The sequence below is a fragment of the Spermophilus citellus genome (assembly GCF_964194105.1).
Source record: "Spermophilus citellus genome assembly, chromosome: 6".
In the NCBI taxonomy this organism is placed as follows: domain Eukaryota; kingdom Metazoa; phylum Chordata; class Mammalia; order Rodentia; family Sciuridae; genus Spermophilus; species Spermophilus citellus.
Genome location: NC_138187.1, coordinates 75,609,136 through 75,623,743, shown reverse-complemented (window position 1 = coordinate 75,623,743; position 14,608 = coordinate 75,609,136). Strand labels below are relative to the sequence as shown.

General features: G+C 33.0%; 1 protein-coding gene across 3 annotated transcripts in view; it reads right to left on the bottom strand.

The window, feature by feature from the left end:
- ARL5B (ARF like GTPase 5B) overlaps positions 1–14,608 on the bottom strand; it is a 203,422-nt gene that overhangs the window by 186,696 nt on the left and 2,118 nt on the right. For all 3 annotated transcript variants that reach the window (XM_081298782.1, XM_081298781.1, XM_081298780.1), the window contains 2 exons: positions 4,013–4,073; positions 1,481–1,628 (listed from right to left, as the gene is read on the bottom strand). In XM_081298782.1, coding sequence (XP_081154908.1) covers positions 1,481–1,628; positions 4,013–4,073 — 209 coding nt within the window. The remainder of the gene's footprint in view (positions 1–1,480; positions 1,629–4,012; positions 4,074–14,608) is intronic.

The following is a 14,608-nucleotide window of genomic DNA, read 5'->3' as shown; positions in this document are numbered from 1 at the left end:
AAAAAGCAAGGGGCTGGGATTGTGGCTCAGCAGTAGAGCGCTTGCCTAGCACATGCAAGGCCCTGGGTTTGATCTTCAGCACCACATAAAAATAAATAAACAAAATAAAGATACTGTGTCCAATTACAACTAAAAATATTAAAAAAAAAAAAAAAAAGCAAGATGACAAGAGTGAACAAAAAGATTAGTGAAATACCACACAGATCAGATCCCTGTCTGGAATCTAAGAGTGCAAATGCTAGGTGTCATGCTGGTATTGCAACAAAGGCCTTTATTTTTCATAGTAATTTTGATATTCTTACAGAAATAGTTTATTGAAAGAACATTTCATGCATATGGTATCAGTAATAAAATCTTTTTATGAACTAAGGGCAAGTCGCCTAGAGTTTCATCAATTTCAAAAACTACCCTTCTGAAGTGTTTTAAGTACACTTGAAACATCTAAAATTAACTTTGACCTATTTCTCAAAGGTGAACTGCTCTTTCACAGCTGAATTTAACTGAGCTTTGGAAAAAGTATTTATGCTGTTGACAAATGTATATTAATCTAACCTATAACAAAAATATTTGCTTATCTACTCTTCTGCCTCTCCTCACCCCCAACCTAAATAAAATAAGTACTATCACAAGTGCTGAATATTTGAAATAACTCATCCTGGTTTACTACTTACACACTGCATTAGAATATACGCACACATACAGTTATGGTATTACAATATACATCTTTTTCTTAAAAAGGCAACTTTGCACACCAAAAATTCTTTCCATTTCACTTTCTCCCAAATCCAGTTTTTAAAAGGCTTCATTTTAGAAAATAATTCCTGAGGAGTACCTCTTTGCAAAGAAAAATTACATGGATTCTATTTACACTAGCATTCTCAAGATAAACCTCTCATCATCACTGTATGACTTTAAAGCAACAACAATAAAAATTTGGCCTCTAAGAAAAAATAAAGCAGAAACTGTAGATAGTCCAGATTTGTTCCACAGGCTATCTCTGAAGTAATAAGATAATTACATAAGTGATAAAGAACTCTGAGGGATGCTGCAAACTCATCTTTTTTTTTTTGTTTTTAAACATTACAATACAGTCTCACCAAAATTTTAAATATTCATTTGATGCTATTTGAAAATCTTATGTTAAATCATACTTAAAAATATTTTACTCCTTCTTTAATCATGTCTTTTTATTTTTGCAAGATTTTGGGAAAAGTTGTATAATTTCTCCTAATGTTAAATTTCTCCAATACTTAGAGATATTACAATATTGCTAAAAGAATAAACTGTGAGCGCCTACTCAACAGTAAGAACTCAATAAATAATCACTCCCAATACTCTTTTCCTTGCCTTTTCTATTTAAAAAATCTGAATTCTGTATTAAAAAAACAATCTTATTAAAAGATAACTGTCAATAATCCTAATTTACATTCTATTTTCTGTTTCGTTTTCTTGTTAAAATTCAGAAGTATTCTTGGCATACCTCTGTGTTTGAGTAATATGTGTTCCAAGATGACCGTAGGGACTCTTGACCACCGATATCCCACATAAGAAAATGAGTATTCTTTACAACTATTTCTTCAACATTGCTTCCTATAGTTGGAGAAGTATGGACCACTTCATTCATTAAGCTGTTGAAAAAGACAAACACTATAAAAACTCTCTTGTACATTTTGAGAAGAAAAGTAAGTTTTATCCCTATATTTTAAGAATGAATCAACCTTTCTCAAAATAAAAACCATAAGCATACAAAATAAATACTTGGAGAACATTTGTGCCAATAAAAATCTAGACAAATGGGGGCTGGGATTCTGGCTCAGCAGTTGAGCGCTCGCCTCACACGTGCGAGACCCTGGGGTTCAATCCTCAGAACCACATAAAAATATATAAGTAAAACAAAGGTATTGTGTCCAACTACAACTAAAAAGTAAATATTAAAAAAAAAAAAGATCTAAAAAAGAACAAGTACTGAAGACTTTTTTGTTGTTGTTTTTTGGTATTGGGGATTAAGCCCAGAGGCACTTAATTGCAGAGCTATATCCATAGCCCTTTTTCTTTTTTTATTTTAAGATGAAGGCTTATTAAGTTTCTCAGGACCTCGCTAAGTTGTTGAGGCTGGCCTCAAATTTGTGATCCTCCCACCTCAGCCTCTGGAGTTGCTGAAGACTTTTGTTTTTTTAATAGAATGAGATGTAAACTTGATTTGGATAGAAGGGAACACTGTAGTGTGAGTCTGCATTTCTGTGGGAAAAAAATTCATATACCACCAATGCCTCATCCTCAACCAAGTTTCTAGGTGACTGACCATCAGTATCTGCAATGGCAACCATTGGAGAGTAGGCTATCCATACGCATGGTGGTACACACCTGTAATTCCAGTTACTCAGAGGCTGAGGTAGGAGAATTAAAAATTCCAGGCCAGCCTGGGAAACCTAGCAAAACTTTGTATCAAAATAAAAAATTAAAGGAGCTGGCGATGTAGTTCCATGGCAGAAAACTCCTGGGTTTGATTCCCAGTAACCACACATACGCACAAACATGAACATCAAAGGCTATGTGAGAAATTTAAGACCTAGCTCAGTCAAAAAATTAGTGCAGTTGGGTACAGTGGCACACACATCTAATTCCAGCAGCTTGGGAGGCTGAGGCACGAGGATTGCAAGTTCAAAGCCAGCCTCAGCAAAACAGAGGTGCTAAGCAACACAATGAGACCCTGTCTCTAAATAAAATACAAAAATGGGCTGGGGATGTGGCTTAGTGGTTGAGTTCCCCTGAGTTCAATCCCTGATAACCCCCCTCCCCCAATCAGTGTAGTACAACCCAAATTACAGACTTAAAAAGACCATGGGCAAATAAAAATCTTACATAAAATGAACTGTATATTTATACTGCCATAATCATTAAGTTACATTAATTATTTAATTCAACATGTGTTTGCTGACAATATGACAAAGTACTGTGTTGGAAGAGGCTTCCAGTTTTCTCCTGAGTTTTATATATATATTTGAGGCTACATGAAATTATAATAAAGATGAGAAATTTCTTAAATATCTATATTTGTTGTTTAAAGACTTTTAAAATATTAAAATACACAATGGATAATGAATGAAAATGTGTTAAAAGAAGCAGTTACTGAACTCTGAAACAAACCACAGGTAGTAAGTTTTTAGCAAAGTAACTGAAAAATAACATGTATTGCTTAAGTGAATATTTCTGGTGAGCCACAGACTGATGCACATTTGTCTTTTTATTTATTTATTTTCTTTTGTGAGGCTGGGTTTTGAACCCAGGGCCTCCTGCATACTAGACAGGAGCTGTGCTGAGCTATACTTCCAGCCCTAGATTCATATACTTTTAACACAAGATGTGGAGGGAAGAGGTGAGAGCTATGCAATCCTGTAAAGTACTTTATTATTATTTGTAAAAATGATTGAGATCCTGATCCATTTTTGTAAGTTAACATCTCATTGGCACTGAAAGGATCACTGCATTAGCACTGACAGAATAATAAGAGTTACTTGGATGAGTGAATTGAACTCTTAATTAAATTTCTTAAAGCATTAATATATTACTCTTAAAGTTTCAAGTTTCTCCCTTTTGTGAGCTAATAAAGCAATACTTTGATCATCAGTACTTCAGACAAGTCTGGTTATGCTAACTAATTCCAAAGCTATTAGTCAGGAGAGTAGTAAGTTCCCGGAAATATCAAGCTGGTGTGAGAAGAACTAAGTGAAATCCACTTTATCCACTTACCCAGTGCTATAATTTGTGTTTTATTTATTTTAGTTTAATATTGGTTCTTTCTTTTAAGGACAGAAAACAAAGTTCTTGTAGAAATATATATTTATCAAAACATGACAGCTTATTTACTTGCTTTTATGGTAAAATGCTGAAAAAACATATATAAGTCTTCCTATTGTATTGAAAAAGTGAATAAAAATGGCATCTCATTTTTGTTAATTACAAAATGTTTCAATAACTAAAATACTAAAAACTATTAAATATTCATACTTACAATTGATAAAGAATGGTGGTTTTCCCCGCATTATCCAATCCCACTATAATTACTTTGTGTTCTACAGAAAGAAAGCAAACCATAAACATTTAATACTGTTGCATACTACAACTACATGTATTCATACAATTACACATTTTCAACAATGATTATTACTTAGCCTGTTAATGAAAATTATTTACTGGATTTCTACTTCTGAACTACTAAAATAAATTTAGAAGCACCCGTCACTTTGGGTATAAACATTAATGTAGACAAAACATGACTCTGCTTTACACAGCTACTTAAAGTCTCTGCTAATCAAGTTAGCTTTTTGTCAGTTGTGTTTAGTTGTGATTTTCCACCTACATGTACCAGGATACTTTTCTTCTATTCACTTAAAAATCATTACCCTAAGTACATATATGAAGACCTGAATGGTGTGAATATACTTTGTACACAACCAGAGATATGAAAAATTCTATATGTGTAGTATGAATTGTAATGCATTTTGCTGTCATACATAAATTAGAATAAAAATTTTAAAAAACCCTCTTTTAGCTGAAAACTGCAATAATTTCTGTTACCAAGACACACATATTCTTAACTAGTTTTTCACTGCTTGTACTAATTTAGAGAAATATAAGCAGTTACTCAGTCTAGTGCTTTTTTCAATCTGAATTCAACAATTTTCCTGTGCAGATATTGTTTTTTGTACAACAAAAGTCATTTCAGTGCTTTTCTCCTTCTGGTGCCATGCACTAACTAGTCACTTCTTTATAAGCAGTTATTAAAGCCTGTCTAATTATTGTGGTAAGTGGTACATAATCTAAGATCTTCTTTGAATGAAAAAGAGAAAACCTCTGGATACCACACAGAATATATTAAAGATTTCATTAATCCAGGGCAGAATGCTTAGAAAGCAGGATATGTATGGAAGCTGTCACAAGAACCAGAATACAAATTATTTTGAAGTCAACAATTTAGCATTTTGTATCCTGTTTCTCTTGATAACCTCTGATGAGTGTCAAAATTCTGATAATACATTTACCTGAATTCAGGTCATATTCCTATTCTAAAGCCTTAATACTGTATCAGTAAAAAAAAAAAAAAAAAAAAAAAAAAAAAAAAGGAGAAGCTATTTTGTAAAACAAAACTAAACCAAATGAAACTAGTTCACTTATTGTAAGTCACTATAATTCTTTTTCCATTCTTTTGGTTCATATCCCCTAATTTCTAATGGAGGCACTCTTGACGTGTTGTGCTGTTTGTTCTTGTTTATAATATAAGAATAAGAGCACTCTTAGCACAGGCATTTTAAATTTTGATAGCAGCTGAAAACTTTACTTCCTCAGCATCTGGAGACCAGTTAGAAGACACTAATCAAAGGGTAAGCAAAACTTACAAGTATTTATGTATTTCTCTGAAAGTTTCAAGTCTTCTCTTTTGCAAGCTACCAAAGCAGTATTGTGACAATCATCACTTTAGATGATGCCATGCTACTCAGGAGTATCAGGGGAAGAGAATGGACAGACACTACCAAAGTGAAGTGAATACCTGGAGCCATTTTCTTTCCTTTTTTTTTTTTTTTTTTTTTGCAGGGTTGGGACAGGAGGAACCTGGGATTGAACTCAGGGGCACTCAACCACGGAGCCACATCCCCAGCCTTATTTTGTATTTTATTTAGAAACAGGGTTTCACTGAGTTGCTTGGTGCCTTGCTATTGCTGACACTGGCTTTGAATTTGCGATCCTCCAGTCTCAGCCTCCAGAGCTGCTGGGATCACAGGCCTGCACCACCGTGCCCCACCCTGGAGCCATTTTCAAACAATTCTGCTTCACATTTTGATGATCATGACAACTAGAGTACTAAAAGGCCTAACAGTAAAAATCATGCATCATTTTGAAAGTTGGTCTCCCAAAGGTTGGTCTCCAAAGTGAATTAAGGAGAGACAAACTCTGAAGGTGGATAGCATATAGATTTCATTCAAGTTGTATAAAACTGCTTCTAGCCCACACTGACAAGGAATTCTGGCAATTAAAACACACAATTTCAACTCTTATGATGAAGGTATACACAATTATTCTTCAAATAAACTGAATTCTATCTTCTGATCTTAAAATTACCATCAACAATCTGAGTCTATCTATAAGAGAACATCAACTATTAAGGAATGCCTATGTGTTTTTAAAAAGCACAGAATAATAAGGTTTTAGATCTTTGTTCTGAAAAATATATTTATCATCATCTGTACAGTAAGAATAAAAGCAGTTCAAAAGTCATTGATTAAAAACCAATTAAAAATGCACTCTGTTGCATAAGAGTTGAAATTGTGTTTTAGGAAGCTACTAAATAATTGCTAATTGAGTATGCTGATGGTCATATACTGGTTAGTAAAGTTTTTACCCATTCAAGGAAAAATCAATTTGCTGTCACAGAATAAAAGGTGCCCATGCTCAGGGCAGGAATATTTGTGTTGGGGATAGAAATGTGAGTAAAAATAATTTTAGGTTAAGACATTACCATAACTATCAGAGTTACAGTAAATTAGAATGTTTTCTTTAAAAAAAATGTGTCTGCATACCATGAGATCATTACCAAGGACATCATTTCACTGGAAATAACTTCCGGGAGAATCTCAAGTTCAAAGCCAGCCTCAGCAACTTAGCAAGGTCCTAAAGCAACTCAATGAGATCTGTCTCCAAATAAAATGTAAAAAAAGAGCTGGGGATGTAGCTCACTGGTTAAGTACTACTGGTTTCAATCCCAGAAAAAAAAGAAAAAGAAATACCTTCCTGGAAACCAAATTGTGCTTCTTTCTCCAACAAGAAGCTGGGAGAGATTCTTCCAATGTTATTTATCTATGCATCTCCAGACCCCAACATAATGTATGTTTATTTGTACTAAATGAAGGAAAGCTTCAATCGCAAAGTTTTAATTTTGATGAACGTTTTTGTATTCTTGGCTATGGTGTTAGTTCTTTTGGATTTCTTTAAAAATTGGTCCACGTTTTTATTTTGTAAGCAGTACAGGGACACAGACTTACACACAATGAGGATCCAAAAGAAATAAGTTGCTTGTACACAGGAGCAGGTTAAAAAACAATGGCTAATAAAAATGAAAAAAAGAAACTTCAAAGAAAAAAAGTGGGAGAAAAAAAATCAAAGAAAGAAAAATTTTCTCTTCGATTTTTAAATTTTACTCAGTGGAAAAAGAATTTATAGTTTTAGTATAGAATACCAATTGATGCCCAATAGACTAGCATCATGGGTACTAAACAGTAGTGGTATTAAAAAATAAATTGTAAAATGTGTCAAAATTTATTTTATCACATTAAAATTAATATTGTTAAAATATGATCAAATGTCCAACTTCTCATTTTAATGTGTAAGAAAGATATCATGAAATAGGGACTGCTACATTCTAGTAGAGCACATCTATCCCAATGCTATCATGTAACTAGAGCAAGTACTATAAATATAGTTTGTAAACAACCATAAAACCAAACAAAGGAAAAAAGAATAAAATTTAGTGATTTAGAAAATTTGGGATACTATATTTATAAAATATATGTTTGAATTATTGCAAAGGTGTAGACAGAAAAAAGTTAGACAGTAAAAAAGAGGAAAAAGCCTACATAGCAATGATGGCTGAATCTTGAAAATAAATATGCTCTCAAACCTTCTTTATCCCTGCTATATTAATTATAGAGTCATAAGATGTTATAGTTTAGAACAGACTGTAGAATCTGAGAAATATTTCTCTCTCACATACCTCATCTCCAAATGTACCTCTCCAAATGTACCTCTAATGAACCCCCCCCCCCCAAAAAAAAATCACAAAATTACTGACATAAGAAAAGCTAGAACTTGTTTCTCTGTTAGGTTACACTATATTCACTTCCCTCTCCTATATTCACTTCCCTCTCCTTTCCTTTAACCACCAACAATAACCACATTTCTGGATGATTCAATGTTTTCAAACCAACAATATAGATATGATGATTCAACAATTCAACATTTATTGAGTTCACTAAATGCTTTGACTATGGGATATTCATGATTAAAATGAACAGCAAAAGACTTTAACCTCAAGAATCTTAAAAGTAGGGTAAACAAGCACTTAAAAAATAGCACCATTAATACGAAGTAATAGAGGTATAACATGGTAATATTCTTAAAGGTAAGAAAAAGCTAGCGTTCAACTTTCAGATAAGGAACAAAATGTCAAGAATAAAAAGAGATACTGAAGATTGTAATGTCAATAATAAAAAGAGATACTGAAGATTGTCATTAAGTATTTCGCATACATTATCTAGACCAATCTTTGTAATTATCCCAGAAGAAAGTGATATTATTTCTCATTTTACTGACAGGAAACTCGAGTCTTAGGCTGAATAACTTTCCCAAGGGCATACTGCTGCAAAGTAAACAGAACCTCATCCAGCCAGGTATTTGGTTCCAGAGAAGCAATTTTAACTAGTAAGGCAATATATTGCCTTCATGATCATATTTTAACATTATTAGCAAACTACATATACATAAATAAAATGCTTAAAAAGATCTTACTTTTAATTCCTCATATACACTATTTTTAAAGTTTAAAAACATTTAAATATATCTTCATGGGTATTTAAAACATAGTTTTATTTCAAGAAGTATAGAGCCTATAGAAAAAGGTAACCATGTTCCATATCTTTACTACTTCTCAATTTTTTTTTTAACAGGGATTAAATTTAGGGGCACAAGACCACTAAGCCACATCCCCAGCCCCATTTTGTATTTTATTTAGAGACAGGATCTCATTGAGTCGCTTAATGCCTCGCTCTTGCTGAGGCTGCATTTGAACTCTCAATTCTCCTGCCTCAGCCCCAAGAGCCACTGGGATTACAGGCATTCACCACTGTGTCAAGCTTCTTCTCAATTTTTAAGTAACATTTTACTACTAAAATAGTAAATACAAGTGTATTCATTACTTATCATTTACTCCTTACTACTTAACTTATTAACACTTATTACTAAAATAGTAAATGTAAATAAAATAACAGGAAAAAATTTAAATAGTAGTAAATATAAGAAAACATTTTAGTAAAATGTGTTAATTTTTTCAAGTTTGGCTAATGGTTTCCCAATGTGATACTTACCCACTTTTGTGACAAAATTGAGTTTTACAGTGTTCTAAAAGTTAAAAAGAATCCAAAGATGTACTTCCCCCAACTCACTGAATAATGATGAGAAGACTTTAACAAGAACATACTGAAAGAGAGCTGGTGGAACACACCTGCAATCCCAGGAACTATGGAGGCTGAAGCAGAGTCCATAAATTTAAGGCCAATCTCAGCAATTTAGGGAGATATGTCAAAATTTAAAAAGGTTTGGGGATGTAGTTTGGTTGCAGAGCATCCCTGGATTCAATCCCTGGTACCAAACAACAACAACAACAACACAAAACAAAATACTCTTATTGATCTAACATATTTAGTTATCTAGAAAGTTTAAATGCTGTCCACAGGAATGTAATGATTTGAAAGACAAATGTTAAGGGGCAAAGACAATCTAGTCCACAGCCTTTAAGCTTCTATGACCATGTTCACAGTTGAAAAAATGTAAACTGTACAAAGAGTAAAAGAGATCACAGATGGGTCACTAAAAAAAATCTCAATAAATTTGAAATAAAATTGAAATCTTATAGAGTATATTTCTAACCACAAGAGATTACATTAGGATCTAAGATTAACCTATCTAAAAATCAACAAATATTTGCTTAACAAAACAACATACTCATAAGTAATCCATAGGTCAGAGAAGAAATCACCAAAAAAAAAAAAAATGGTAAAAAATATTTCAAACTGAATACTGAAATACAACACTAAAATTTATGGAATACAGTTAAAGCAGTAGTACACAAGAGAGACATTTATAGCTTTGAAACACTTGCATTTAAAGAGAGAAAATCAGTACTACTATGTTTAATCCTTAAGAAGCGAAGTAGCAAAAAAGAGTAAAAAGAAGGAAGTAAGTGGCAGGAATTAGTAAAATATAAAACAAACAAACAATACTAAAATTTTCTATCTTAAAAGATTAACAAACAAAGTTGGAGAACTCTAGAGTACAAATTTCTAATTTTACCACAAAGCTGGGCATGGTGGCATATGTGATGTAACCACAGTAACTAGGGACACTGAGACAGGAGGACAGCAAATTCCAGGCCAGCCTCAGCAACTTAGCAAGGCTCTAAGCGACTTAGTGAGAACTAGTCTCAAAAATAAAAAAATAAAAAGAGCTGGGGTCTAGCTCAGTAGTAAAGCATCCTTGGGTTCAATCCCTAGTAAAAAAAAAAAAAAAAAAAAAAAAAAAAAAAAAAAAAAACCCACAAAAATTACCATAAAGTTATAGTATTTGAGATAGTGTAATATGGCTTAGGAGTAGACATAGACCAATGGAAAGGAAGACATATATGATCATTTGAATTTGGACAAAGGCTCCAAAGTAATCCATCTGTGGGAAAAAGTCTCAGAAAATTATGCTAGAACAGACAGATAGCCATGTGAAAAAATAATGAAACCCAATTCCTAGTCATATCATAACCCAAAAATAATCTGAGGTGGTTCACTAGCTTAATCTTCCAGATGAAAGAAGCAGGTACCTTAAAGATAAAAGTTACTGAGCTTTTGTTTGTTTAAGAAACAAAACTTTACCAAAATTAACAATTTCTTCTCAGGACAATTCCCATTAAGAAAATGAACAGAGGTGGAACAGGAGTGCACTTCAGTGGTAAAGCATTTGCCTGGCATGCTTATGGCCAGGGATTTGATCCCTTGCATTGCAGTGGGATGGGGAGGATAAAGTCACAGATTGGGGAAAAATATTCACGAAACATAAATCTGACAAAGAACCCATTTCAGAATATAGTAATAATTTCTAAAATTACACAACAAATAGATATATATTGTTTTTAAATAAATAATGGATTTGAACTGTCTTCAAAGATATATATATATAAATAAAATGGTAAGAACAAGGAAATTAGCATGCCCACCAGAAAAATGTAGCTTAAGGCTATAATGAGATACATTACACATCCAACAGAATAACTAAAATTAAAAAGACTGACAATGGCAAATGTTGGTAAGGATGTGGAACAAGTACAACTCTCAAACATTGCTGATAAAAGTATAAAGATAATATAAAACAAAAGATGAAGCAGTTTCTTAAGAGAAATAAAAATACCTACAAAAGTTTTAGGGGTAGTCATAGCATAGCCCATCAAAATGCAAATCTATAAAACAGTAGTTGTATTCATGCAAAGGAGAGAGCTATAGGTCAAGTTTCCATTGTGAAAGCTTAATTAAAAAATATAAACATAATATTAGAGAACAGAAAAAAAACCTCAAAGAAACTAAAGAGGGAAAAGACAATATTCATTGAACAGTGGCACAAAAACAGTAAGAAAATATTTAGCAAGTTAGAAAAATTTCTTTTATATATACAAAATATAGTAGCTGAACCAAAATATTCCATGGGGAGATTGGAAGACAAAGGAAATAACCCAGAAAATACAGGTAGGAAAAAAGGCAATATGGAAAGTAATCTTTGAAAACCAATCTAGCAATAATATAATCAATAATATTTCTAGGGAAAAAACCCTAAGAGAAAATTTTTAAAAATTTCCAACAGATGATGGGGTTGGGATTGTGGCTCAGTGGAAGAGCACTTGCCTAGCATGGGCAAGACCCGGGTTTGATCCTCAGCACCACATAAAAAAATAAAAAATAAATAAAGGCATTGTGTGTGTTGTCCATCTACCAAAAAAAAAAAAAAAAAAAAAAGAAAGGATATTCTCTCTCTCTCTCTCTCCTGTGAAAAACAAAGAAACAAAAACTTTCCAACAGAGCTGTTTTTTTTTTTTTTTTTTGAGGGGGGTGGGTGGGTGGGGGGGTAATGGGTATTGAACCCAGAGGTATTTTAACACTGAGCCACATTCCCTGTCCTCTTTATCTTTTATTTTAAGATAGGGTTTCACTAAAATGTTTAGGGCCTCACCAAATTGCTGAGGCTAGCCTGGAACTTTGAATTCTCCTGCCTCACTTCCCTAGAAGTTGGGATTATAGACACACACCACCACCGCATCCAGCAAAAGAGCTACATCTTTATCTTTAAACTGAAAATGTCATGCCTATAATCTGAGCTACTCTAGGGGCTGAGGCAGGAGGATTACTAATTTGAGGAGAGCTGTGGCAATTTAGTGAGACCCTGTCTCCAAAAAGAAAAAACTAAAACAGCTTGAGATGTAGTAACTTGGTTTAAGGAAACAAACAAAAAACCGTACAATAATGGCAAAGACAAGTTCAAACCAGCAGAGAGGTAAATGTTGGATTTGGAGCAGGAACCTCTTAGCCAAACATGCAAAGAAAACTAAAACAATTTTGTAATTATTTACACTGGGGTAAAAATATTAAAGGAAAAACAGAAACAATTATAAGCACGCTATGGCCCAGGGGTAACAAGACTTTAGTCTTCATAAAAAGAGATTAAATTATACCAAAAACCTATATTATGATGATGAAGGAATCGAACAGGCATAATAGTATTCTCTTCTACCATAAGTTAGCAAATGATAATGTTTAAAATTTCCATACAGGCATAGTATTCAGAAATATGGAAGTATGTTATATTAGAAGAAAGTTTATAGAGACATGACTGACATACTTATCAGTTTAAGACTAGAATTATTCGATTTTTTAAAAAACAATTTATATGCTACTTTGATATAAAACTTCATGTTTGCATAAAATAAAGCAAAAAAAAAATTGACAAAAATTAGCACCACCTATTTGCCAGTCACTGTAAATATAAGAGTGAATAAGACCAAGTTAATTCCACAAGTTTATTTCCATTGAAAGAAATAGAACAAGTAAATAAACATAATAGATTGTGGGTATAGAAAAATATTATTCAGAAAAACAGTAAAGACACAGAGAGTGTTAAGACAGGAAGAGTGCTGTTTTTAATAAAATGACAAAGAAAGTCTTCTAAGGAATGGGGTGATCAGAAATCTGAACAAATTAATGGACTGAACCTTGCTAAGGTATGGATAAATAATGTTCTAGAAGATTCTAGAAGACAGGAAGCAGACAGATAAGTTTGGTATATATGAAACCAGCAAAAAGTCCAGAATTACGAGCAGAATAAGCAAAGGGGGAAAATGTAAGAAACAAGATTTAAGAGGTTAGAAATGTACAGTAACACTCATAAAAAGATGGATATCAAGCTGGATATGGTGGCACATGTTGTAATCCCAGCAACCCAGGAGGCTGAGAAGGGGGATCACAAGTTTGAGGCCAGCCTCAACAACTATGCGAGGCTTTCAGCAACTTAGTGAGAAGGGGAAAAAAAAGAATTGAAGATGTAGTATCAGTGGTAAAGTGTGTCTGGGTTCAATCCCCAGTATCCAGAAAAAAAAAAAAAAGAAAAAGAAAGCTAGATACTAATGCTCAAAATGATAACATGAAAATCACCAATGAGAAAGAAATGATTAATGAAATTAATGTTATTGTTATTTGATTATGAAAACGAACAACAAAAAACTTATTTCATTTGTCTTTCTAGATTACACTAGGAAAAAACTGATGAACAGTGTGTGCAATCGTAACAGAAAAAAAGGACCAGGCCTATAAAAGTTAAATGATATGTCAAACTTTAGACGTAAGTTTAAAGATAGCCCCCACAAGTATGTTTTATGAAAATACACATATACAAACACATAAATATATAAAATAATGTTTGCAAAGGCAATCGGATTTTGAAATTATTTCAATGATAATTGTGTCAAAGTATTAACCTTCTAGCTTAAAATTAAAATAATACAAATTTGCAAGGATTAATTATGTTTAAATTGCTTTACTTAGATAATACATACATGTTTTAGTATACTTATTCCCAAAAAGATATTTTGTTTATAAGAAGATGCTTGGTGCTCTAAAATGCTGCGAAACCAAAGAGGAAATATGGAAACAGAGTTAAGGGAAAGGAGTACATAAAATCAGTAGTTCTTAGCACTGCTTCGTATTAGAATTATCTTGGCACGGATGCCCAGGACACCCTCCCTCATTCTGATTTAACTGGTCTAACATGGGATCATGGGCATTATTCTAATATACAACCCAAACTGAATACTTCCGGATTAGGTGTGTATTGTGATGAAAATGGAAGATACTTCGATTGGTAGTTTTGCTGATATAGTAAAAACAAAAAAACAACCCCACGCTGGACTAAGATATAAGTCTCATCATATCATTCTGTTTTAAACAATTATCCAAAGACCAAACTCTTCAATGGCTCTCACTGCTTGCTCTACATATTGAGGCCCTACGTGATTTGGTTCCTGCTGTTAACTCTTCACTCTCATCTCTTCTAATTAAGCAACAAGCAAATCAATATATTATACGACCAAATAAAACTATTCAGCTTCCTTAAATGTACCAAAGTATTTCATTTTTCCCCTTTTGTATTAATTAGCTCTTCTCCAGAGAAGAGTATGCCCATTTTACCCAGCGTAGCACGCTTCCTAACCTACTACTCATCTTTAAGTCCAAGTATACCTTATTCTGCAAAGTAT